Source organism: Plasmodium cynomolgi, chromosome 11 (assembly GCF_000321355.1).
Source record: "Plasmodium cynomolgi strain B DNA, chromosome 11, whole genome shotgun sequence".
NCBI lineage: Eukaryota > Apicomplexa > Aconoidasida > Haemosporida > Plasmodiidae > Plasmodium > Plasmodium cynomolgi.
The window spans coordinates 268,715-282,844 of NC_020404.1; the positions used below are offsets into that span (position 1 = coordinate 268,715).

Genomic DNA, 14,130 nt, shown 5'->3' on the forward strand with positions numbered 1-14,130 from the left:
ATACGTACGTAAAAGGAAAAAAAAAAAAAAAAAAAAAAAAGGCAATATCGCATAACATTTCAAAATCCAGATTAATGAAAAGAAGGAATGCTTATTTGAAAGCTTTACGGGGGTGAATGTTCTCCAGCAGCATGTTTCCTCCCTCAAAGCAGAAACATGTAAAAAAAATTGTGCATATTTCATACTTAAAAAGGATATGCTATATATGTACCTGAGGGAACAATTGCATACATACATAGTATGTACTTCCCTGCAAGCGAGAAAGCTAAGTCAAAATGCACAAATGGGGGGCTGAACAAAATGGGATTTCACGCAATCGTTTAACATGCTTCCTTCCTTTCGAGAAGTAGCGTTCTTTTTTGAATTCCCCTCCCCACCCCAACTTGTTTTCAAAATTTGTATAACGTGACTCCTCTTCCCCTAGTCTTCTTCTCACATGATATATATTTGTTTAACCCCCTTTACAATTCATACAAATGAGTGAGTAAACTATTTTTTTTTTTTTTTTTTGCGCGTACCCCCCTGTCCCTACCTTCCAAGTAACGCAATACACAACGAACTATGGATGTAGATGACAATGGCGCAAAGTTTTTTGGTATGAATAAATATGAGAATTACGTAAATCAAAAAAAATCCAAAGAAAATAAGAACAGCATTTCAAACTCGAAGGGGGAGGACATAAATCGCGCCAATGGAGAATACGATAAGATTGATGCACACGAGGAGAATGACCAGTCACACGAAGGATTTGTCACCATCTCGGACCAGTCTTCATGTGTGAGCTCCATTTACAGAAACGATTTTTATGATGACGAAGATGAGGAGGAGGAGGAAAATGCCAACCGTGCCGATGAGGACGAAAAGTTTAACTCCGTGAATAATGGGACCAACCAATCGAGCCCACCTCATCATCCTCAAAGTAATGTTAAAAACAATTCCGATGACTCCATGTCAGATGAGGAATATGCAACTTATATAGATCAAAAGGAAAAGTATGTAAATAAAATTCTCAACAGAGGGGAAACCAATAGTTACGAAGACAACGATGATTTCTTGGAATCCTTCGAAAAGGCAGGAACAAATTTGGGGAAGAAAAGCAAATGGAAGAGGCTATTTTCCTTCAACAGGAATGGCCACGTAGCACAGAGGGACCAATGGAATAAACCCTCCGAGAGTAGTGAACCCGTAGAGAAGGTGGCGCGTTACGGGGAAGCGGACAGTGATCAACCGAAAAGTGCAAGTTGCGGGAATGAGAGTTCTCCGCAGGGGAAGGACAGTATGGGCGATCCTCCCGATGGCCGTAGTGATAACCGCGAGGGTGATAATTCCGATGCCTCGTGCAAGGAAGACGAATGCAAAGATGGCAAAGATGGCAAAGATGACAAAGATGGCGAAGAAGGCAAAGACGGAAAAGACGACGAAGACGACCTGTACTCCGTCATAAGCGGCTCCGAGGGGGACAACGATATTTTCTTCGCCACGAAGAGAAGCAACAACGCGAGCATGGCATCCCCTAAAGGGGACAGCGCGAAGAAGGATGGCCAATCAACTATCGATCAGCGGAATAAAAAAGAAATCCACAATAAGGAGGAAAACCAAAAAGGTGCAGGCTCTCCACGCGCAAGCGCAACTAGGAGGATTAAATTCCAGGACGAAATTGTGCAAAATGCTGAAGCGGTTAAAACGACGACACAGAATAAAGAGGAAAGGATGGATAAGAAGAAGAAACAAATTGCTGCCTCCCCTCGCGGGATGAACACAATTCCGAGCGAACAGGACACCAAAAAGAGACACAGGGAAAAGGAAAAACATTTTCAAAACAAAAAAAATTACGAATTTAAAAAACTTGTGTCGTCCACTATTAATATGTGCCATCCGAAAATTAAAAGCACAAATGATACGGAGGATATTCTAAGCAATATGGAAAAAATTTCCCAAATTGTCATACTGGATGATAGAAACAAGGGAAGAAGCGGATTGAACAAGGCGGAGGAAGAAGAGGAAGAGGAAGAAGAAAGCACCAACAGTCTCTACGACGATGTAGACAACATCCTGGATGATCGGAAAAAAATGTACATGAAAAAAAAAAATGAATATCTTATGAGCAAGACGAAAAGTGAGGGATTAACGAACACTGAGGAGAATGAAAGGGGGCAGCAACAGAGCAGCAGGGGAAACTTAAACGGTGCGCAAAAAAGCCCCGCTGGTAGTAGTACCCCCGTTGGTAGTAGCATCCCCGCTGGTAGCAGCACCCCCGCCGGCGCCAAAGGCGCAGAGGGAGAAAGAACCGATTTTATGTACTACCTAAATCACGACATGATAGAGTTAAATGAAAACGTTTTCAAATTATACCATGGGACTTGTGACTACACCCATCGAAATCTGTGTGCAAAGAACATCATCAATATTGTGCCCCACCTGCACAACATATATGAACGTAAAAATTTGAGCTACATAAAGGACTCGCCAAATTTTCACGAAGTGTATAAGGTTGTTCCGGAGTGGAAAAACTCCTTCGAGATGCTAAACAAGAAAGCGCAAGAAGATACAGAGGATATGAAAAATGTACTGAGAAGGATTGAGAATATCCAAAATGATTTAGACGAATTGGGGAGAGATCTCATAGAAGATAAAAAAGAATTCGAAAGTATTAAATTCGAAACAGTGCAACATGAATCGATGATAACAAATTTGGAGAAAAAAAGTAAAACACTTATTAAGGGAGTATTGAAATTGGATAACATGTCTTTTAAGTTGAAAAAAATACATAATATAAATACGAATAATATGAATAATTTTACCATTGTAGAGAATGTGAACAGGTTGCTAAAATATATGGATAGTACTCTCACCGATTATTCACAACTCTTTTCAGAGGAGAAAACTATGGACATTCTGCGATTCCAGCCAATAGATAATGTTTATAATTTTCTCACCAACACAGATGATGAGTCCTGCTTCATTATGAATCTCTTGAGAGAGGAATTAAAAGAAATGATACTAGAGAAGAAAGATCAAATGCAAAATATCATAAGAAGGACTATGCTTTACAACGCATATGATACAAATAGCTACAAGGAGCATATCACCAACACGTTAAATAAACAGAGCCTAATCATAAATCGTATCAAATGCAACATCCATTGTAACGTAATTCTACTCTTCGAAATGTATGAAAAGTTTGCAAAGAAAAATATGAAGGTTGTAAGAATTGGGGAAAATCAAATAAAAAATTACCTAAATGAAGAATCGAAAGCATCCTATATAATAAAATCTGTTAATGATAACAACAAAAAGATCTCCAAATATTTCAACTGTATTAATTTTACTCGAAACAAACCAATTATTCATCCTTTCTTTATTAACTTTTGTTTAAGTGACAATTTTGTTCATCATTTTATTACCTTTGTTTTGGATCCTTTATCAGACGAACACCAGAAAGATTTCCTGCAGTATTGTTCTGTGCCTGGTTTTAATTCTCCATTATTTGTTGAAAAAATTGTCAAGCTGTATAGGCAAGAAGAACAATTCACCAAAAGTGACACTTCGTATGACTTTAGGTCAGCTTACTCCAGAATTATCCTTCCCGATTTCTCAGACGTTGGTAATAATTCCTACCCTAATCAGCAGTACGAACGATGGAATGAAGAAAATCAGTACTTGATAGCTTTGAAAACGGCTTCAGATTCCTGTTTTAAATCTCTCCTAGAGAACAACCAATTTGATCACCTCTCCTCCGTGGACTCGAACAATGCCTTCAATTTGTTTCACTACATCCCCGAGTCGATAACTAACATGAGCACCAGTTCGGCTGTTCCCAATTACGCAAATTATACTCCCCTTCATAATAACAACACTTTTAGTTTTAACATTAGCAGTAATGGTCCCCTCTCCTCCTTTGGAATGGCAAACTTTGGTGCTTCCAACAAATTTGGGTCCACCCCTTCATTTGCTAACAACAGCATGATGATGAATAATAATTCCGCGCTCAGTAACAATGCTAACGGGATGTTTGCTCAGAGCAGCGGAAGTGTATTCCCCGGTGGTGCTTCTTCCCCGGGTGGGATGTTCGGAAGTTTCAACTCCGCCCCCACCACGAGTGGCATGAACCAGGCAGGTGCCCTTACAAACCAGTTTGGCGGCTCTTCCAACCAGTTTGGCAGCCTCTCCAACCAGTTTGGCGGCTCTTCCAACCAGTTTGGTACCCCCTCTAACCAGTTTGGCGGCCTCTCCAACCAGCTTGGCACCCCCTCCAACCAGAGCAACACATTTGGAACGAACGTGATGAACGCCCCCTCCAGCGGAGGAGCGAGCAACATGTTTAACCAGAACAGTGCCAGTTCTCTGAGCGGATTTAACCAAAACAGAAGCAACTCTTTTGTTGGGGGCACCTCTGGTGGGATGTTCGGAAAGGCCAACTCGGTGGCCACTGGTGGTAACGCGATCAAGTTAGGAAGCAGCTCCAACATGTTTGGAAGCATTGCGAACAGTTCGACAGGCATGTTCGGAAGTAACTTCAAACCGAACGTGCCCAGCAATATGTTTGGAAATAATGCAGCCAGTAATCAACCCGGTAGTCAACCCGGTAATCAATCCGGCGGGGGGACGAGCAACCTGTTTGGAACCAGCGGAAGCGCGAGCAGGGGGAATTTCTTCAACAGCAGCAGTGGCAGCGGTGCGCTAGGGATGTCGACCAACACGATGAGCGCCAACACGGGACTGTTTAACCAGGGCAACAGCAGCGCCAACACCAACACGAATTCCACCCTTTTCGGTGGCCTCTCCTCAAGTAACGCAAATATGTCGAACTCGCAATTCACGAAAAGTGGGCAAATCGGCTCAAGTAACGTATTCAACAGTGGCCCCAGCACAGCGACCAGCATGGGCATCAACACCCTAAGTAACAACAGTAGCAACATGTTCTTCTCGCCTAACAATCAGTCTAACACGAACATGTTCTCAAGTAACAATAACAATAGTGGCACGCCCTTCGGAAAAAACTTCACCAGTGGGAGTGGCTCGCAGTTGAAAGATAGCATGTTTTCATCTGCTCAATCAACCAGCAGGAATCAAATAACGAGTAGTAATTTCTTTTCAGCAAATAAGGACATGATGAGTACGGCGACGAATAGTAGCACTTTTTTTTCGAACACTTCTATGGGCAACACCTCGACGGGTGTAAACACTAGCTCCTATGCATTTGGAGGCAAGCAAAGCTTTGGCACGTCCGGCATGATCTCTGGAGGAATGAACGCAAGCCATGCCAACCAAAGTGGAAACCTCTTCAATAGGGGTGGTATGTATGGTGGCCAAATGTCAGCCCTTCCTGGGAACACCAATTTTAACAACCTCACTAGCAGCAGCAGCAGCAACATCAACCGAAGCAACATCAACAGCAGCAACAGAATGGACAATTCCCTTTCCGCCAATAAGTATGGGAACTACTTCCAGAATAACGGCACCTCCAAAAGCAGCATCTTTTCTGCAGGTGCGAATAGCCTCTCAAGCAGCAGTAACACCAGTATGTTCCACGCAGATTCAAGCAATAAAAATAGCAACGTGTTTAATAACACAAGTACTAACAACACACCCATGGGAAGCATGTTTGGAAGCAACTTAGCCTACGGTACTAACGCTAATAGTTTGTCCTATAATAATAGCAGCAATAGAAACGCTGCGAACAGTCTGCTCAGTGCACAAAATAACAACCAGTTTAGATCATCTGTAGGATTGATGACCGGAAATAACACTCCCACCAACAACAGTAATAACTCTTTCCTACCTAACCACAATAAATCCTCTTTCATGTTTTCAAACGAAAATAAAGGAATAAGTACCCTTACGACATATGACAATAATTTGTTTCAAAATGCAGGTAACAGTTTTCTCGCCAATAACAAACCTGGAATGACATCGCCGTCGAGTATGTCCAACAGCTTGTTCCAGAAAAGTACCTATTCTTCTCTAAATCAGAACAAAGGATCCTTGTCCACGTTTAACAGCAACAGCAACAACCCCGGCAACTTCGGGTTGGTCAACCATAATGCAGGCATCATGGGTGGCACCAACATTGGCAATAGCAGCGGCAACAGCAGCAATGTTAACCGATTCCAGCAGAACAGCTCGTCGAACTATCCCTCAGTTTTCAGCCCATCTAACAAGGGCAACACCATCTTTTCGAGGTAGTAACTCCTTTTTCGGTGGAACGACCAAGTGCAAATCGGAGAAGCCGCCATGCAGAGGTGGTCACGCGGTTGCTTCACATTATTCTGAAGAGGCTGCTCCAGGAGCTCCTGAAGCGCACGTTTTCACACCTGCGCGTAGGTACGTACATTATGTTATGGCGGATATGTCGCGGGTGCCCTTTTCGAATGATCTACCGCTTACTGTGTGGACCACCGCACGGCACCAACTTGTCCATGCCGGGTGGATGCAGCCCACAAAACGCTTCTTATTAAAATTTTAAATCATCGCGAGCAGGCGAAAAAAACGCGTGTATGGACATGTGCACGCTCCAAACGTATGTACGCTCATGTGAACACTCCAAACGTATGTACGCTCATGTGAACACGCCAAACGTACGTCCGCACATGTGAATACACGCGCCCGATTCACGTTGTCCCATATGGCTCCATTTGCATATATGACCCCTCCCCCCCGCGTTTGGTCTACCCCATTCGTAAATAGCTTGGCCCGCCTTTTTCCCCTTTTTCCCCTTTTTTTTTTTGTGCACCACTTTTTTCAAAAAAACGCGTATGAACATAGGTACATTAACCCAAATTAACATAAAATTTGTGTTTTTTTTTTTTTTAAATAAATCACAAACGTTTAAAATGAGAACTTCGCATGTCTATCCACTCGAATGCTTCTCTTTTCGAAATTTGTCATATGTTTAAATAAGAATAAACAAATGTTAGTCCAGAATTTTGAACCATCCGGCGTTTTAAAAAAAAGAGGTGTACGCGCTTGTTCAATATTGGCGCTTAATGCAACTGCGCTTAATGCAACTTCGTTTCATGCAACACAAGTGCACATCGTTGGGATGGACACGACGGAGAATGCACACCAAAACAGCATGCAGAAAAAAGACCCCCTTAGAATTCCTATCAAGTTTGAGGGGCGGGGCGATGAATGGGTCTAACGCGATTAGGGTATACCCAGTGGTGAAGTGCATCCGAGGTGACGATTAACACAAAGGCGACTTCATCACGAGTGTCAAACGAGTGGTACGCACCGTTATGACTTCACTGCACTCATCGTCGAAATGCACTAAGACCCCTTCTGACTTAACCACCCTACATGCAAAAAGGCCAACAGTAAAAGTACCAAAAAGGTGCAAATAACGGTGTTCAATACGTTAGCACTTGCACCGTGGGGATGCCCCTTTGAGTTACCATCACCTAGCATGCTAAGCAGAATATTCTGCCCTAACATGCGAACATCCTCCTCCTGGTTAAAGTCCGCGTCAGAGCTGATCGAGTCGGCTGTCTGGTTCATCTTCTCCAGCGTACCCACTTTTCCCGCTTCCCCTCTTTGCGCCACAATGTGCCCATTAATGAAAGCGCTCCCCCCCGTTTTTCCCACTTGAGCCTTAACAAACTCAGAGTCGTAATGCGCCGAGACGTAATAATTTACGCGCACCGATTCTGTGTCCTCCCCCCCTTTACATTCACAGAAAAAATGAATAATATGTTTTTCCTTCTTCAGTTTGTCTACGTTTCGTTTGTTTAAATATAGCAGAGACTCCATGGCCTCCTTCCCACCTGGCCTGAGTAGTCTCCTCTGGGGGATCACAAAAATGTCATTACTGCCAAACACAAATTCAATATTATGGAGAACCCCCTTCTGTAGGTATACCTTATCGAAACAAGTCAGCCCTTCATCCTGTGAACTAACAGGGCAAACCAATCCGATAATTTTTTCATCACTTTTGAAGTTGGAAACTATGACATCTATAGTTTTTCTGTTCATCTCATTTTTTGTCAATTTTTTATAATTAGGTGAGACATTCAACAAATCGATACCATCATACGGTAGTACTTCACCCCCTTGTACAAAATGTAGCTTCCTAACCGACCCATGGGGAAGTATAATAGTGCTACTCTGATTTACACCCTCCGGAACAAAATTAGAAATGACATATTCTTTCTCAAAGGGTAGATAAGCGTTTATGTAAGTTCCTCTTGGAAATACATCTCCTCCTTTTTCCTGCACATATCTCCTCTTAGCATGCACGACATTGTCATTACTCGTAATTTTGATGACATCATTTTCGTCAGCATAATTTAAGTCCAGGATATTTCTAATATAATCAAACTCGACAGCTACTTTAAGTCCATTGCTTAACGTGCAGTAGGTTTTTTTATAATTGTACAAAAATTTGGAGTAGTACAATGGGAAGTAAAACTGGACTTCCCCTTCGTGAGTGGCATTTCCATCGTTGGCCTTCCTCACCACAGTCGTGTGGTATTCCCCCTTCAGCTCCTTACTAAACGAAAATGTAAAGCAGTCACTATTTAGGGACACCCCTTTGGGCAAGGTTACGTAGAACATTTTGAATAAGCCATCATCCGTCGTTTCAAGCTCTGATGTGAGCATTTTACAAATGCGATAATTTTGCATATTCTGAATTGAAAAAGTGTGAGAGTACCCCTTGTTGGTTTCCCCATTTGGGAGTACTTCACACCCTGGTTTCCTCTTTGGGGTGTTTATTTTTATCACTTTGGTTTTTTCACCTACTGTGTAGCAAAATAGGTATACCATCTCTCCTTTGGCCAAAACAAATTCGTATGCTGTTTTGTCCAAGAAGCTTCCTGCTCCTACATCACTTTTGCCTTCCCCGTGGTTCTCATTCTTGTACTGAAGAATCGGCTCAAACGTTTCGCTCGAGTTGTAAACAAATGAAGGTACCAAGTGGGTCCCATTTTTTTCACGCAAAACGGCCATATGGTAACCATTCACCACTTCGTATGTGTGCAAAACGTACTGTTCGTTAATTTGTAACTTCATCTTGTCACAGTAGAGGTCGTTTTTGTACAGACTGTTGCACACGAGTATCACTGTCTTGGTGGAGTTGCTGCCATTGTGAGCATTTACAGCTTTTATGGCTACCTTTCCTCCCATTTGAGTTAGACTTAAGTGGATAGCATGGCCAGGGGACGCTCCTTGTTGGGATTCCTCCGTGGCTTGGCCCTCCTCCAACTTTACGTCTTCCTCCGCTGAGATATTCACCTCTTTAACGCTCTCCCACGCGTCATCGCGGCTCAACTCATCACTGCGCAAATCATCACTGCGCAAATCATCACTGCTCAACTCATCACTGCTCAACTCATCGCTGTACATCCTAGTTACTCCCTCCCTCCATGTATTCCCCTCGTCGAACGAAAATTTGCACCTACCCAACAGCTGCAGTTCTGAAAAGGGGACCGCCTTCACCTCACCGTCACTGCCGCGTTTGATCCCATTTGGGTCCTCCCTCGCGCATACCAAAATGAACTTCTCATACTCGCTGTTCATAAGTAAGTAAGACCCGGAGTACACCGCCGGAATTGCATCCACAGGGAAGTCAGAAAAAGTTACTTGTTTTATATTTTTCCATAATTTTTCTCCCCCCATCTTTGCAATGTAGTATATGTTAGAACATCTAAAAATCACGATGATCTCATCATCTGTTGTAAACACAGAAAAAATAGTTGCCCTGGCAACCCCATCCTTCACTTCTATGTTACTATTATTTTCCCATTCCACTCCATCTGTGCTTGCCTGAACGCTTATTGCACACTTTCCCTTAACAGGTGCAAATGCATAAATGCTGCCTTTAAAGTGTTTTTTACTATAAACTATTTGCTCGCCATCGTAACCAAGTTTAGACTCGAACTCCCCTTCAAGGGTCACATCTGCACAGCCGTGCCTCGCTTTGAAAAGAGGCAGTAGTACAAGACTAACAAATTTGAAAACACGCATTTTTAGTATACTTTCTCTAGAAAAAAAAAAAAAAAAAATATATTTCACTTGGCGAGCCTTACTCTCCCAGGGTGGTTAACCAATTTTGAAAATTCACCCCAACTATGTTTCTCTCAAAATGGAAAATTCGAAAAAGTGTGAAATAATGAGTGTGTGCGAATGGTTCACTGATCCTGCTAAGAAGGCTAACCAAATGGGAGTGAAGAACGGAACGGAAGATGGAAAAAAGGGCGAATGGAAAAAGGCTCTGTTTATGCCTCCCCCTTTTTTTTTGGGAGGGGGGACACTCAACCATTACAAGTGTGTTACATGTGCACAGGAGAAATTCACCCTCCTCAGGCTTTCCCAACCTGTTCGGAAAAGTCGTTTCCTTTACTCCCATGTGAAGACACACCAACTAAGCAGTAATCGACGCTTCAAAAAAAAAAAAGAAGCGTCCTTTTTGTGTTCCCCTTGCCAGTTGCACAATCAGTATGGGAGTCACTCCTAGCGGGGATGAGTGACAACCTCAAAGACTAGCAAAACGGTTAGGAGCTCACCAATTTTTTCCATTAAAACAATCGCTTGGTTACACCCTCCCTCGGCTGAGAGCAGTCGAAAGATCCTCTGATACTGGCGCCATTACACAAATAAATTAACCACCCGTGCGTCACCTAATTTTGCTTAGTTCCATTTTTACACATTTGGATTCACACCAAAAGTTAAGTGCCTTCCGTCATTTTCCCCCGTTTTAACCATCAAAGGGTACGCTCTCCACGCCCCACCAGGTTCTTCCCATTTGTTCCGCTCGTACACGGCTTCTCCATTTTAACGCAATTTTTAATAACCTGATTATTCGATTATTCTTTACCTGACTTGTTCAGGTTCTTTTTCATCATGAAGTCGATACACACTGTTGCGTACACGAGTGAAAACAAAAAAAGGAGAACAGGGGAGGGGGGGGAAATAAACAAGGTGACACATAACAGAAAAAAAAAATAAAGCAGAGCAGGGCAAAGCAGAGCAGAGAGAAGCAGAGCAGAGCGAAGCACAACAGGGTGAAGCAAAGCGACGCCACACCACGAGAAACAGAATAAAACAATGGCAACACTTTTTTAATTATCCATTTGGGGCAAATGTTCACACAAAAAAAATAGAAGCTCGAGGGTGGGGCGGCATTTTAAAAATGGCTCATCATTTTAGAAAGGTGAGTGCATGCGGTGGTGAAGCGGTGGCGATGCGGTGTCGATGCGGTTAGCGAAGAGGCCACTCATGGTACGCACGGGACACACGAAATGAGATGGCCATAGGATCGTCACCGCATCACCACCCCATCGTCATCGCATCGTCACCCCATCGCCATCGCATCGTCACCCCATCGCCATCGCATCGTCACCGCTTCACCACCCCTTCACCACCCCTTCACTGGGGCTTCCGCGCAGCACGTCATTCCACGCAGATGTCATTAAAAATGGAGTACTTGTTGTAGTACAGCTTCTCAATACTCTTGGCCGTGCTGTAATCGCCAAAAACCTTCAGCAAGAGAGAGGAGCTCTCAATCAGCTTCTTCACAAATTCTTGGTCGAACTGATCAATCTCTTGATTGGCCCAAAAGATTGATGCCTTCTGTAGGTTATCCAAAATTTCCATATTTTTAATTTTCTTTTCAAAAACATCAATCCAGTAGGTAGTAATAATATGGATAATTCCTTCGATGTCTAATTCGTTTTTTCCTTTGGATTTCTCCCAAATGTTACTTTTGGGAATTTTACTATCAACTAGCCATTTGTTCCCATACTCTGCTTCTAAAATCCTTTCTATGATGGGGGACAAGTGGGTCGACAAAAGGTGGAAAATATTTAAAATAATATCTAGTAAGACATACTCATTGTTAATATATATACTACTTTGTGTATTCATGAGAAGAGAGTGAATTAAATTGGACGGATAGATCCTTCTGTTATTATCATCAATTCTCAGTTTCAGAATTACATCATCATTTATGCTGTGGCTGCTTAACAGACTGTGGGCATTGATGATTATATTTTCACTAGAGTTGTACAAATTTCTGTAAATAATATTTCCTATGTTCCAGGAGATATACAAGTAGGAGTTGATAGGGATATTATTGGAGTAATTATTTCCGTGCATGTAGCAGAAGAAGTCTCTCGCCGCGGTGATGTTAATATTTGTGAATGTATGTCTCCGGTTTATGTACAAGCTATTCGAGGTGGCGTTTCTCCTTTTTAGCAAATGGAACCCCTTGTCTTGCATTATGCTCGCCCGCAAATCGGCATTCCTTAAGTAGTTAGCTCTACCGCTAGCGTTTCGGCCAACGATTCCACCAAGGTTGCCGCTAACGTCCCCGCTAACGTCCCCGCTCACGTTCCCGCTAACATTGCCGCTAGCATTGCCGCTTTTCTCGAGGCTGTAAATCCGTTTGTTATTCTTGAGGTTTATGATATCGTCCGTAATTTTGGCCTTGTCCAGGTGCTGCGAGTTGTGCATCATCTCCTCGACGGCGTTGGAGTACAGCGACAGGGAACTCTTCATATTGGAGAAGTTGGACAGCGGGGACGGAACCAGGCTTCCAAGGCTTCCGAGGTTGCCAAGCTTTCCAAAATTCGTAAAATTTGTCAAGCTTGTCAAACTTGTCAAATTCGTGAAGTTCGAGCCCACCCCTCCATGGCTTCTCAAATCGTCATCATCGCACCCGTACACATCGTCAGACATCACCTTTCTGAAGTCCCCCGGGTTGATAAAATCCTCATTCGAGTTATTCTCGTACGATGCATTATTTTGAAGATACTGACAGAATTGGCGAATCACATTTATGCTACATTGGTAAATGACACTCAAATTGGCATCCACATTCTCCTTCGTGATGCCGTACTTGTTAATAATATTATTCGTCAAGGCTTTACATTCCAAAATTTTTATTGGAGGGTAATAATAGTATTCCAAAATGTGAAACACAGCGGTGCATTCGTTAAATATTTCCACATTCTTAATTATAGTATACTTGGTAGTGTTCTTAATGTTACATTTGATCTTCGAATTCACACTGTTGATATCCCAAAAGATATTCAAATAGCAGGACTCATTCATAAAATTGTATTTACAAAATCCGTTGATGCTAGAAAACATCCCATCACTGTTACAACCAAATTCAGTGCATCGCATGGGGGAGATTTTCTCACTTGGTAACTCTACCCAATTTCCTTCCGTCAGAATGGACGATCTGGATCCTTTACTATCCGATAGGGTTAATGTTTGCCTGGTAAAATTGATAATCAAAATATACAGCGATTTGTGTGCCTTTCTCAGCCGTTTCTTCCATTCGTAATTTTTAATATTGACTATAAAACTTAAAGGCAAATTTTCCATTATGTCTTCATTTCGGTAGGAACTATAAATCAGCCTATCCCTCAACACACTATCCTCCTCATTAGCGTAATTGTTATTGTGGCTGCCTTCATTTTTTCTGGCCCAGTTATTCACACTTCTGTCATACTTTAACTTCTCCTTCTCCTCTAGAATTCTTATGTTTAAAATTCTGAGCAAGCCTTTTTTTAATTTCTTCTTGTGATATTCGATAAATCTCTTCCCTTCCTCCGTCTCCAAAATGCTTATATAGAATTTGCTATTATACGTATTGTCGAAACTGTGTTTAACTATGAAGTAATTCTGCTGGGAAAGCATTTGTGCCTTATCATTTTTTATGTTCATTCCTAGGACAGCCGAAGCTGTGTTATCTCCCAGAAGGGGGATGTCAAAACGGGCGTTCAAAATATACTCTTCGTTATTTATCACTACACAGTATTGTACAATGCCGTAAAAGTTGCCCATCGTTTTGGTAAACTTTGCGATGCACTTTTCTTCTCCCTTAATTTTTAAACACTCTGGGGGGTTCACTAACCAGACTCCATGTTTTACTGAATGCATGTACCTGTAAAATGTGCAGCTCGTGCCGTTCAAAATTCGTATTTCGCACTCTCTGTTTTCCATGGTGGTCTGCACTTTTGCTCATGTGCTACGTGCTCAGGGCAGCAACCTGCAACTTTTTCGACCAAATTACTTGCCACTTTTTTCAGTATGTAAAATGCCACTTTTTCCAATATGTACAATGCCACTTTTTTTTTTTCTCTTCGTGTGTCCATTAATGTACCTTTTGCCGTTGTCCCATGT

The 14,130-nt window shown here is 42.3% G+C and overlaps 3 protein-coding genes across 3 annotated transcripts; 1 reads left to right on the top strand and 2 right to left on the bottom strand.

The window, feature by feature from the left end:
- Positions 1–561: 561 nt before the first annotated feature.
- PCYB_111640 (hypothetical protein) lies at positions 562–6,186 on the top strand (the record flags this gene model as incomplete). The annotated part of the gene is made up of 2 exons (XM_004223042.1): positions 562–2,842; positions 2,876–6,186. 2 exons carry the CDS (start codon positions 562–564, stop codon positions 6,184–6,186), a joined length of 5,592 nt encoding a protein of 1,863 aa, XP_004223090.1.
- A 1,215-nt stretch (positions 6,187–7,401) lies between these two features.
- On the bottom strand, positions 7,402–9,963 carry PCYB_111650 (hypothetical protein; the record flags this gene model as incomplete). The annotated part of the gene is made up of 1 exon (XM_004223043.1): positions 7,402–9,963. A coding segment is annotated over one exon (2,562 nt), but the record flags the coding sequence as incomplete, so codon positions are not given.
- Positions 9,964–11,388: 1,425 nt separating this feature from the next.
- PCYB_111660 (hypothetical protein) lies at positions 11,389–13,844 on the bottom strand (the record flags this gene model as incomplete). Its single annotated transcript, XM_004223044.1, has 1 exon — positions 11,389–13,844. A coding segment is annotated over one exon (2,454 nt), but the record flags the coding sequence as incomplete, so codon positions are not given.
- Positions 13,845–14,130: the final 286 nt, after the last annotated feature.